Source organism: Anarrhichthys ocellatus, unplaced genomic scaffold, assembly GCF_004355925.1.
Source record: "Anarrhichthys ocellatus isolate YVR2014 unplaced genomic scaffold, GSC_Weel_1.0 scaffold34, whole genome shotgun sequence".
In the NCBI taxonomy this organism is placed as follows: Eukaryota; Metazoa; Chordata; class Actinopteri; order Perciformes; family Anarhichadidae; genus Anarrhichthys; species Anarrhichthys ocellatus.
In genome coordinates, this window is record NW_022280064.1 from 4,675,424 (window position 1) to 4,687,709 (window position 12,286).

The window sequence follows — 12,286 nt, forward strand, 5'->3', positions numbered from 1 at the left end:
ACACACACACACACACACACACACACACACACACACACACACACACACGCACACACGCGCGCACACACGCGCGCGCGCGCGCAGGGACGAACACGCACACTCGGAAACTTTTACATAGTTTTCTACATTCCTTTGCGGTGATGGAGGCGCTTCTGTGCGTCTCGGCCACAGAAGCGGGGATGGGGAGGGGGGACTTTTAGCCTCTTTTTCATTTCGTGAATCGATGGGAAAATATTACACAGTCTGGTAAGAAATACTAAAACCCACAAGTCAGTCTTTCCCTCTTTTTTTGAATGAATCATTCCGGGCTTTTCAGGGACGGAACAGAAGTGTCTGTGGTCCTTTGGGCAGGATTTGATAAAAGAAGCAACAGCTGCACAAACTTTAATTTATGACAATTTAAAAAAAGTGGACAGCCAATCACAGGGCTGATAAATAGAGACAACTCTTCACACTTTAAGGGCGATTTAAGTCAAGGTGTCCAAAAATCTCGTCATCCAAAAACTGTAATGAAGGCAAATCCCAAATGTTTTCTTTCTTCATTACGGTGCAATTTTTGTGTCCCTAAATTTGTAAAAACCAAACCCAAGAAAGGTAAAAATGAAAACGTCTTGTAGCTTTTATGAATGAACATGTGAAAATTACAAATGTATTACCGTACCGGCGGAGGGACGCGGGGTGTGCTAGCTAGCTAATGCAAATTTTTGTCTCATTTGTGGCCTAATAAACATCACATCGATGTAATGTTACCGTATTTACTTAATCGTAAAGACACACAAAAGAATGACGCCAGACAACAAACCAACATGAGCATTATTCATATGTTATAACACGGGTTAATAGTTATCTTGCGTAGTGAGGACGTTACCTCATTAGCATCAATGGATGTTCAATTGCTTGCTAGGAGCTAACGATAGCTAAGCTAGCAAGCCAGTTCGCTTTATTTAGACGTAGTTGGTACAACATAACTCATGTGAATGTGAAACTAAGCAATTCGTTAGCTTAGCTTGGCCTTCGTGTGTCATCAAAGTCACAAATAATGTTAAAATGACTTGAATTTGAAGTTAAATGAGTGCGATTCTGTCTCTGCGGCTAAAATTAAAACGAATTATTTTGCAGAATCCTAAAATGTTTGTAATGTGTTAGTTTCCACATTAATTGTTATAATCTCAGAACTGGTTATAGCACCAAATAACGGCCTCAAATCTCAAAACTTTGTATGGAATCTAAGAATTTCTTGAACTCCAAAATGTGTTAAAGTTACATTACAGTCATTTAGCAGACGCTTTTATCCAAAGCGACTTACAATTCAGAGTCTATCACATTTCTACACCATAGGCACAGCTACGGGAGCAATTTTGGGGTTAAGTGTCTTGCTCAAGGACACATCGACATGCGACTAGCGGAGCTGGGGATTGAACCGCCGATGCTCTGATAGAAAGGCGGCCCTGCTATCCACTTAGCCACAGTCGCCCCGACTAAAGTGCATCAAAATGACAAATTCATGAGTAGCAGCACCTCAAACATCTGTTACAAGTCATCAAATACATTTGTAATACCACTAGTTGGCTCTTTAACAAAACCATAAAGTTTAAATCGTTAAATTGTGACAGGTGGCTGAAGGACCCTCAGAAGACTCTGGTACTCTCTTCGTCCCTTCCTGGTTCTCAGCATCGTCCAATTAGAGACTTACAGCTGACACAGCAGTTTCCTGAAATGTTTTTCTTTACTTTTGTATTCAAGCTTCAGCTCCTCTCTGCTGGCTGTAAAGCGTTCAGCGATGTGTTGTCGGGTATTTTGGGTGTGGACCGAAAGCGGAACTGGCCCGAGGCCGTCTGCACTCCGGAGTTAAATTAAAACAGACAACAGGGAGGAATCCATCCAAAGAAACAAAGACGTACATGAACGGGAGATATCTGCATAATTGACCTTTTTAAATTCTTTAACTTTCCTGTTGTTTATGCCCAGAAGCAGCAGAAGTTAACATGGACAGGTTGAGTGGTTGAAGGGCATTAACCCACTAAAACACTCTTCATGGAGATCTGTTGACTGAGACTCTCAGGTGATCTCTTTGTAAACGTCGCCCTCTAGTGGCAGAGCACTGAACGTTCAGACAGGAAGAGTTACAGGATAAATTGTGCTTGTTGGAAAACTTTGTGCAGTTCCCTGATTAAACATTTAAAAACATATACTGCACTCAAGTGTATTCTGTGGAAAACATAGTGTGGAATTAAACATGTTTAAGTTTTGAAATTTGTTTTAAAAAGTCAGCGCAGCCAAATTATATCTATTTTACATTTCTTCTGCCGTAGTTCATAAGTACAGTATCTATACAGAGTAACAGGTCACAGTGAGGACCCTAAAGACACTGAGGAGTCTCAGATGTGTGACTGTAGCCTAAATTGGGTGGACAAAATAATAGAAACACGTCAATACAACACAAACTACATTCTCCAAAAAAAAATAAAAGATCACCAAAATATCTCAAAAAATGTTTCAACAAAACATTGCAACCTTCGAGGAGAGGATTTTTTGCAGCGCTGTCATTACTGCATTAGTTTTAAAAATAAGTGTCCTAAATGGTCAGACTATCAAGTCGTGCACAGTTTTGGGTTTATTGCACGGTACGCAGTTTACAAAGGGACTATTTCTTTGGTGGAAAGTAGTTCCAGTGAAAACTGTTGGTGTCTTCTTATAAAATACAAAATATAAAAGTCATATTTTAGAGCAATGAGAACCACAAACTAGATTTCTTTCCACCGCCGTTGAATTTAAGTAGAGGAAGAAATAACTTCCTGTTCATAATCATTAATAATCATATTTCTGTATTATTATTATTTGCTGTACCAAAGAAGTAGAGTACTTGATTATTGATCATAACCAACACATTTGATTTTTAAACACAGCACAAGATTGTTTTGCTTTAAATTTTGTATTAAATCATTAACGTTGTATTTTCTGCATCAAACTTTATTTAAAACGTGCGTGTAAACAAGTAAGAGTTCAGAGAAAGACATCATGAGAGGTAATCTTTATTATTATTGATCCTCAGGTCATCAGCAAGAAATAAATATTGATCCCATGAACGTGAAACAATATCCCATCATGACAGGAAACACACAGGCGGAGGGCTATCTGATCTTTTTTTTACAGAATATAGATATTCATGTTGAAATGTAAACATCTGAGGGGGAGGAGTTAACCTTTCTTCTGAGGGAACGCCGCCTTCACCAGCTCGTACACAACAAACCCGACTCCTGGAAGAGAAACCGGTTTAACAACAACTGATCAACACAATTATCTGATCACATCTTCAGAACACTATTTAAATTACTGTTGGTTATAAAATAAGCAACTGTGAGCGTTCCTGTTGTACAAAGTAACCAAAGTCACAAAAGACAGTTCTCATTAAAATAATTTAAAAAGTGGGAATAATCTTTTGAGTATTCACTGAAACATCTTTGAGGTTGTGTTCACTTTGAAGTGGAGTTGTGCTCATTAATGTTCAGAAGATTTATAAAGAAAAATGTTTCCCTTTAAAACACGTCACATTAAAGAAGACAAAGACAGCGACTCCTCTCTCGCTGTGACTTTAAATCATAAAAGAGGTGCGGCCACAACTACGTTATTAAACACACGTTAGATTACACGAGGAATGAAAGCACTCTGCAGGTAAGAAGGTGAGGATCAGTGTTCTCACCCAGGAGGGTGAGAGCCATCGTGAATCTGTACAGGACGGCGTCTCCGCTGCCTCCTTTCAGATGAATGGGCAGCCCGTTGTCCTCCTGAGAACCACAAACACGGAGAACTTAGAACCGGCAACAACGCGGAACTCAATAAATCAATGTGAGGAGGAATGATACGACTGCAACTAACCCCAACCCTTTAAACACATCTAGACCTTTTGTTAACGCGTACCCTCGGTCAACGTACTTTCATTTTATGATTACAAACTAAAGAAAGCGTCTGTGTCGTGTTTAGCGGCTCCAGCTCGTCATGCAGTCTGGATTCAATCATTGCTGTTACTTCCTAAAAACATATTCCAGCCATGAAACCAGTCCGTTTAGTCTGCGACATCTAAAAGTTATTTATTTTAAGAACACAAGCCTGAGATCTCCTGCACAGCCTCATCTAACATCAACTCATTCAATCTTTAAGAGGAAATGATAATCACATATTCTGCAGGTGAAACACAGAGAGACATACACCATTAGTAGTAGTAGTCATTAGTAGTCCACTCGTTCACACGATAAACACTTATCTTTGGAGCTAAAAGGATTTCAGAGCTTCATGAGAAGAACCACGGCTAAAGAGATGGAGACATGCAGCGTTCACTGTAGAACCGGGAGGAACCGAACCAGGAAGTGAGCCCACCAACGTCAGAACGTACAAGAAAGAAGCTGCTACTCGACCTCGTCAAAGTGCAAAAGTCACTAAATGTCTGCTTTCAGCCTTTCAAGATCCTCAGTGAGTGTTTTTATTTATTCTGGATTTGAAGACATTTTTAAAACAATTCTGAAGTCCTAGATTTGCTGTTTCAGCAACATTTCTCATAACTCTTATATTCATAAGGCTGAGGTTTCATTATTCTGCGGCAGAATATGGTATATATCCGCTCTTAATCTGAAAGGTTTACTAAAGTAAGAGTATGAGCATAATCAGGAAAATGTACTTAATAAAAGTACTAAAAGCAGAAAAAATGTCACATGTGACAGTATAATAATAATAATAATAATAATTATTATACCATTAGATTATTAATACCTGTGTACTAATGCAAAAGCAGGATTACTACCTAAAATCTCAAATGTGTAAGTACTTGAGTAAATGTACTAAGTTACATTCCACCACTGCTCTTAGGTCACATAATAAGGGACGTTATGTGATAAACGTCTTATAGCGGAGTTAATGTGTATTTAAATCAGATTATTGTGTTCTCTTTTACCTGAAACATCTTCTGATTCTGCGGCACTTTGTTGTCGACCTGCCGGCGGACGGAGCTGGAGAGGGTCCGCCGCGCCACCTGCTGGAGAGCCTGAGAACAACACGGAACACCAGCAAAGAAGTCACCACAGGCGAGGACGCACTGAACCCGCTTTAGACAAATGTAATGTTAAGCCCACGTTTACATATAAATACAACAAATTAAAAGGCGAGGGAATGCTCGTAAAACTAGCACGGAAGCTAAGCTAATGCTAACTCTTCCGGCGACGGAGTCTTAACGTTACCCGAATTTGACCCCTACCTCAGTTCATAGCTAGCTCAATGGAGCCGCACTTTGCTTTTTAACACCGATTTTCAGCTCGTATATCCGCGTTATTAGTTAAATTATATTTATACTAGACAAACATTTAAGTTTAAGAGGAGAATAAACTTACAAATATGCTTCTGTTCATCTTTACAGTCCGTCTACAGTCGCCTCTCACACAAGGACACAAGAGAGCCGCTTCCGGTTTCAGCTTCTTCTTCTTCTTCGCCGATATTGACGGCAGACTGTATTTGTGCTGCGCGCTGTGCTGCCACCTACAGTATGTAATACGAACTACACAATTTATTCTTAAACGATTAACTTTAACTTACTGCCACTCTTCGTTTGTTCTATTCTTAACTTTTACATGTTTCATTGTTCTTATGACTTCCTTTTTTATTTATATATTTTACATATTGTATTGTTCTTAGCATACCTGTTCTATTTGTTGTCTCTTTTTTGTTTCTGAATAATATAATATACAATATATACTGTATATTAAACTATAAAGTAATTAAAATAAACTTCACCTGTACCAGCTGCAATGTTAGTCATGAACACATTATTACATCAATAATTATGATTCAATAACATAATATATACATTGTTCTGCATGAGTACTTTTACTTTTGGTACTTTCAGTATTTGTTGATGCCGACCCTTAACTAAAAATGTTAATGCAGAACTTTTAACATAATATTTATACACTTATATTACTGAAATAAAATACCCGAGTACTTCTTCCAGTTCTGTTGATAAAAATAATACTTTGTCTACTTTCAAAAAAATGTATACTTTGTTTATTCAGAAGGACAACTCTAAATCCTCCCTAATATACGACACATTATCAGTGTTTTTGTGATGTATTTGTACACATCTCTTGAAGTCTCTTTCTTTATTTTTACATTGTAAATTGTATGTGTCCTTTCTCCTGGGTATCAATAAAGTGTATCTCATGTTAAGTAAACCTATGATAACATCCTAAACATCATGCTGATAAAACAAAGCGAGGAACAATCAAACACGTCAGTCAGAGGAACTAGTTTGAATTTAAACGACACATTTATTCATTTAAAGCAACGACACGACACAGATGAAGTATAAAAAGAAATGTTGAATCAAGTGCGTCTCATGATTGCAGACGATTGGATGAAATGTATTAAAAGAAACCAATAACTAACATTGTCACTTGCACATTTAAACACACAGCATCTATTGTATTAACGATGGCAGGATGTGTGTGGAACAGTGATGTGCATTGGCTGTAAATGAGACAAACGCACATTAAATCACACGTATTGAGTCATATCATGCTGCGTTGATGTTATTATTATTGCATGTTACCGACAATGAATGAAGCCACAACGCAGCGTCAGTTTCCTGCATTAGACTCACTCAGTTTACACTTCGTCAAACTTTAAACACACAATAAACCCTGAAGTCAGTCGTGCAAATACCGGCTTTACAATGCAAACATTTACTACAAATAAATACAATTAAACATATTAATTGTACAGCTCTCGAGCTACAAACCTTTTCTGTTCTCTCTGACGTGGAACTTGCTCGATGCGTTTTTTAAAATTATTATTTTACATTTTATTTAAACGACAAAAAGCTTGGTTTTAGTTTGAAAGTGGGCTGATGTCACAGACGAAACGAGGCACAAAGACGAGCGGCTCGAGCTCAATGATCACATTTACATCTCGGAAAATACCCAGCATGCAACGCGGGACTCCGAGCGACACTCCAGCTCACTTTGACTGCAGCAGCTTGAAGCTCAGAGGTGCAACAAACAGTATTTATCCCAAAATGAAGAGCTGTATAAGTATTCATATATTTATCACATTTTCTGTAACTGCGGGCTTCTCTTTAATGCCAGGAGGTAATGTTAAATAGATGTAAGCATGTTTCTGTGGCCTAAGAGCAGTCAGCGATCACATCTACACAGGCGGAGTAGCGTACAGCTGTTCACGTATATATTTTTGTTTGTAATGCACTGGTATCGGATCAGTACGGGAAGAAAGAATTGGCATTAGAGCAATAATCAGTGTGTAACGGTAGGATGTGAACTCCTCCTCAGGCTGGTAAACATGGCTTTATAAGTAAAAACTGACTTATTCTTCCAGAAACTCTGACTGCAGTTTCTACAGTGAAGGCAGTTATCAGTCTGACGTTGAACATCTGTCAAAAGTGGTAAATTTGTGGCTACTTTTCCGTTCGCTTTGGCAAATAATCAGCGGCTTCAAGCCCTAAGAACCGTTTTATTTCCATATTTTAATATTCATGTACCAGTGTCGGGGGTCTCTGGATGACGGACGGACGGACGGACGCCCCGGCTCAGTTGGAAATGTCGCCACCGTTGTTCCGGTTGCCGCATTTGTGGTGGATGACGAGCAGGACGACGCCCAGGAAGAAGCACACGGAGCCCACGGTGATGTACGCGATGCCCAGGAACGGGTTCTTGCCGCCCATCCAGGAGATGGTGCTCAGGATCATCCGCTTCCTGCCCTCGAAGCTGCGGACGGGGTAATCTGGTTCAACCGGTTAAAGGTTTGTCTACCGATCAAAATGACATTTTTATTTATGTTTTATTTCTGTCACTTGATGCTTTCATGTCGCTGTAGGATCATAAAAAACAGACAGACAGTCTGGTTACTAATAACTATAGGAAAGAATAATAATGTTAAAAAGCTGATTTCATGTCTGTGCTTTGGAACAAAAGGCCTTCGTCAGCATTTCTCTGAACATGTTCACACCTGGAAACCTGATGTCTTGTGCAGATGTTCCGCTTGTTGGTCACATTTTGTGAACTTACTTGTGGGGGTTTCATTGTGTTTGAGACGACCAGAGTTCTCAGCATCTACTGGAGTCAAATGTGTTCTTCTTCTTCTCTCATTTATAAAACTGTGGTGAGTTTCACAGGAAGGATACTGTAGACGACCTCCAGCGTGTAGTTTCCTCGCGGCAGAGTTGGAACCAGGCCGTTCTTCTTGCCGATGATGCGGTAGAGTTTGCGGAAGGTGGGCAGGGCGGCGGTTCTCATCCACACGATGAAGTCCTCGTTGATGAAGCCGTTGTTGTCCTGATCCGAGTCCAGCTCGTAGACGGGCCGGCGCCAGTTCACCGGCTTGGTTGTTCCTGAAATAGAAAGAACAGAGACGGACGAGTGCGTGTTGACAATGTCCGTATGTGTTGAGGTTCAGGAGGTAATGGTCTTTCAGTATGCTTGAACTTAAACCCAAAAGCTGCCGCTGCTACCTTGAAAGACGGCGGTAAGGTTCGGGTTGTCGACTCCGGGGTTCCCGAACTTCACGTGCTTGTCGGTCCACCAGGCGATGCCGGTCGTGTTGAGAGGGATCTGGATCTTTGTGCCGTTGGGGTCGTTGTAAAACAGCTCCAATGTGTCTGCCGCCAAAAGAAGGACGTTTAGATTCATAAAAGTGGATTCTTTAAATGGAAATCGATGCGTCGTGTTCTGGTTCTCACCGTTGAACATGCTGTTGGCGATGGCACCACACGGAGCTATCGGCTTGTTTTCATGGTAAGCGTACGGCTCGCACTCCTTACTGGGCTCCTGTGAGGGACGAGGACGAGAAGGAGACAAGAAGGAGACGAGGAGACTGAAGGTTAAAGCCACCTAGTGGTCAAAACTCGTGAGGCGGTCTGGGATCAATTCAGTTTTTACCTTAATAATGTATCTATTAATTAAAGATCGACTATCTGCGTAACGTGAACGCTAGCACGAGCTAAGTCAAAGTTAGCTGAGCTGAAGTTTTTAAGTGGAGGTCGCATGAAGCGTGTTCTTGGAGGTAAAATTCATGTTTTCATCGATGGAGTCTTGTGGCTTTGAAGAGCGATTCAACGGCTTCAGTTCATAAATAAAAGACCCAGAAACATTCACAATCTTTACCTGCGTTCTCACTGGAGAACCGGCCTTGATATCAGCCTCCTTGGTGTGTTTAATATACGACGACGCTTCTGGTCGACGTGCTCAACAACACCGTCAAACGACCGAGTTTAACGGAAGTTTAACCAACAAACCGTCTCAGGATTTTGTGGTTTCCGACGTTTGAACTCGTGTTTTCGTACACAGCTTTAACGGATCAGACGCGGTACCTTCAGGGATTTAATGTTTCCATTCAGCTGGCTGTCGTCTCTCGACTTCACGTAGCGCCGGTGGTTCTGGTAGAAGTTGGAGAGGCCGTAATACACGTAGACGTTGCTCTGTATGGTTAGAAACAATAAAGTATAAAAGACATTGCATCGCAAGACAACAAGCATCGGCAGCATGCGACCTCACCTCGTACGGCTGCTCCAGGTAGAAGGGGATCGTGCAGGTACAAGGCCTGGTGCTGTTCCAGCTGAAGTTCTGGGAGCAGTTGAAACAAGGACTGGACATGTCCGCTCCCGTGTAGTCAATCTGTACAATACATAGAATATAGAAACAGTAGCTACAGCGAGCGTTACACTCCAGCACAACCACAAAATGGAGCTTAAAATCTGGTTAGAAGATGAAGAAATAGTCAAAGTAAAGAAGTTTTATTGTAAATTAATAGTCTATCTGTAATAAGGCTGCAGCCATGATACAATCATAGATTACACATCATGCATAATAAAGATAAATTATCACTGTTATTGAATTACAATAACAAAGATTATCAACCGTCCTGTGAAAACACCAAACTCCGTTTAAAAATCACCCATTTTAGTGTTTCCATTAAACAGACAAAAGCAATGTTTTGGGAGTTAGATGTGACGTTTATTATTGAAATAAAAGCTCATCTTCGGTCACGTGTTTAGCCGAATTTACCGGTGAAGCCTAACGTTTCACATAATGTTGATGTTGCGTTACAAGCGCCGTGGAAACCTCCAGATATGCGGGATTTAAGTTAAATTGCGCAATTGTTGCACGAGATTTGGCGTGACGTCGTCACCTCGAGCTCCTTGATGTTGTTGGACGTCACGAACAGCCCGATGCCGATGGGGATGAAGAGCAGCCCGATGATGAAGAAGGCCGGCAGCACGGTGCCCGCGGTGAGGATGGGCTGCCAGGCGGGCAGCCTCTGCTGCTTGAAGGCCGTGTTCTCCGGCTTCTTGCTCCGCAGCGACACGGTGACGGCTCCGTCCTCGTCTTTGGCGTTGTAACTAGACGCCATCATTGTTTTTTGCTGCTTTTACAAAACACGGAAGTGAAAAGCAACCACGCAGTGACGTCACTAATTCAGTCACAAGGGTGGGCGGTTGGGGCTGCCTTCAGGTGCTGCCGGGAATATCGGAAATTTCACATATCAACCAATTCATCCAACAAAAATAATGTGATATATATATATATCAATGTTATATATATATTTAAACTTTGTTATCACATCTTTTTCAGCTATAAAATTCCATACTTTTCATGATGCGTTGGAGTACACGCTGATAAAGTACTTTTCCAGATATTCAGTGTTGTTATATAATAATAATAAACTGGAATGATACATAACTAATATTTAACATTATTAATCTTATTTTGGGATGAGGAGTTTCGACTGTGTAAAATAATTAAAGACATTAAAAAAGCATGATGGGCTTTAATTTGAAATCTGACGAAAAAGTTGCCAACTAATATTATACAAAAATCACTGAAAATGATAAAGGTGAAGAATTTGCTTGATTTCCAGTTTACTGTCTGTGAGCGTGATGGAACGAAGAATTCACAAGAACTGGTAGTTTTTAATGCTTCAGTGTTTATTTTATGTATGACCAAAGTGTCCGCATAGTCACAATGTGTTTTGATTGTGGGTTTGTCTAAAGAAAACAAAGCAGAAACATACCTTTATTATATCAAATACACTTCAAACCAACATGCCATTGATGTTCCTTTTATACTTTTCATACACTTTCAAAGGTCATTTTTTAATCCAGCGTAAAACCACATTTCCACCGTCTCACACACAGGCTCTAAATACAACGTTAAGATACTTCAACAAATACTCCAAGCTGTTCTCACTGACAGGTAGAAGTGAACCCATTCAGAGTTCTTACATTACTATCTCCATTTCATTGTCATTGTGTTTTATGTTCATATATATACTTTTGTTTAAATATGTATATGTGTAAATAGTCGTTAAATGTTTATTCTTACCTTTGTTCTACTTTGTTGTTCTTGTTTTTTGTCTTTGTACGTTGAGAGCAACTGAAAAAACAGATTCAAATTCCAATAAAGCTGATTCTGATTCTGATATATAATTTGGTTTATTAACGTTTAGCCAACGGGACAATACATGGACAAGTATGGCAATATATACTAATAGACAATACTGCCAGCAACAAGTGATGAGACGACACACTGATTTAAAAGTCTGTTGAGTTAATTGTTCTTAAATCATCAACTATAGACGAGCATCCCATCACAAAACATCCGTTTTAGTGTTTCTTCACAGACGGTCGCAGTTGAGTCAGTAAACCTTCGATACATTGTTTTATGTGTTTTATGAATAACAATATGATCAGTTTTGTGCTACATTGATGTGAAACCTGATTCAGATCGACTTTCTTTTAACAGCGTCTTCAAGTCATCGTGGTTCGTTTGGGGCGTTGGGATTTTTCCTCGGTGGTGTTTTCAGATCTCTTCTCGTGACTTCGTGGATCTCAGCTCAGCGGACCTGCAGTAGAAAATTACAACAGACGTGTTTCCTTGAAGGCCACATTACAGTCTGATGTTGACTCAACAGTCACATTTATATCTGCTTATATACACACAGCTAAAAGAGTTCATGGAAATCAGCTGGGGGTTTGTCCCAGTGACCACTTTCCATTCACAGTATTTGATTCATTTTTACTCTAAAGACATTGATTAGTGGAGCTTTGAGCAGTACACACCAGCAGCTACATGCTGTCAGTGGAGCTGTAAGGAATCAATGTTTATCTGAGACAAAAGGTAATAATGAGAATATTTGACTCTTTAAATTTAAATCAGATGTGATTCTAAACATGCTGCTCAGCCTCTGAAGTTGTTCTATTCGATCAAACTGAATCTCTCTGCAGCAGCTGAAA

At 40.0% G+C, this 12,286-nt stretch overlaps 3 protein-coding genes across 3 annotated transcripts in view; all 3 read right to left on the minus strand.

Annotated features, from left to right (window-relative positions):
* Window positions 1-3,016: 3,016 nt before the first annotated feature.
* cox7a2b (cytochrome c oxidase subunit 7A2b) lies at window positions 3,017-5,482 on the minus strand. Its single transcript, XM_031865994.1, has 4 exons — window positions 5,379-5,482; window positions 4,946-5,035; window positions 3,701-3,785; window positions 3,017-3,257 (listed from the first exon to the last, which is right to left on the minus strand). Exons 1-4 carry the CDS (start codon window positions 5,394-5,396, stop codon window positions 3,199-3,201), a joined length of 252 nt encoding a protein of 83 aa, XP_031721854.1. The 5' UTR covers window positions 5,397-5,482; the 3' UTR covers window positions 3,017-3,198.
* An 806-nt stretch (window positions 5,483-6,288) lies between these two features.
* On the minus strand, window positions 6,289-10,460 carry LOC116393566 (cell cycle control protein 50A-like). The gene is made up of 7 exons (XM_031865993.1): window positions 10,183-10,460; window positions 9,549-9,668; window positions 9,365-9,472; window positions 8,735-8,822; window positions 8,507-8,653; window positions 8,180-8,386; window positions 6,289-7,779 (listed from the first exon to the last, which is right to left on the minus strand). Exons 1-7 carry the CDS (start codon window positions 10,405-10,407, stop codon window positions 7,586-7,588), a joined length of 1,089 nt encoding a protein of 362 aa, XP_031721853.1. The 5' UTR covers window positions 10,408-10,460; the 3' UTR covers window positions 6,289-7,585.
* A 944-nt stretch (window positions 10,461-11,404) lies between these two features.
* The window catches only part of filip1b (filamin A interacting protein 1b), a 31,038-nt gene continuing 30,156 nt past the window's right edge, over window positions 11,405-12,286 (minus strand). Inside the window, exon 7 of the mRNA XM_031865991.1 lies at window positions 11,405-11,895. Coding sequence (XP_031721851.1) covers window positions 11,882-11,895 — 14 coding nt within the window. The 3' untranslated portion in view covers window positions 11,405-11,881. The remainder of the gene's footprint in view (window positions 11,896-12,286) is intronic.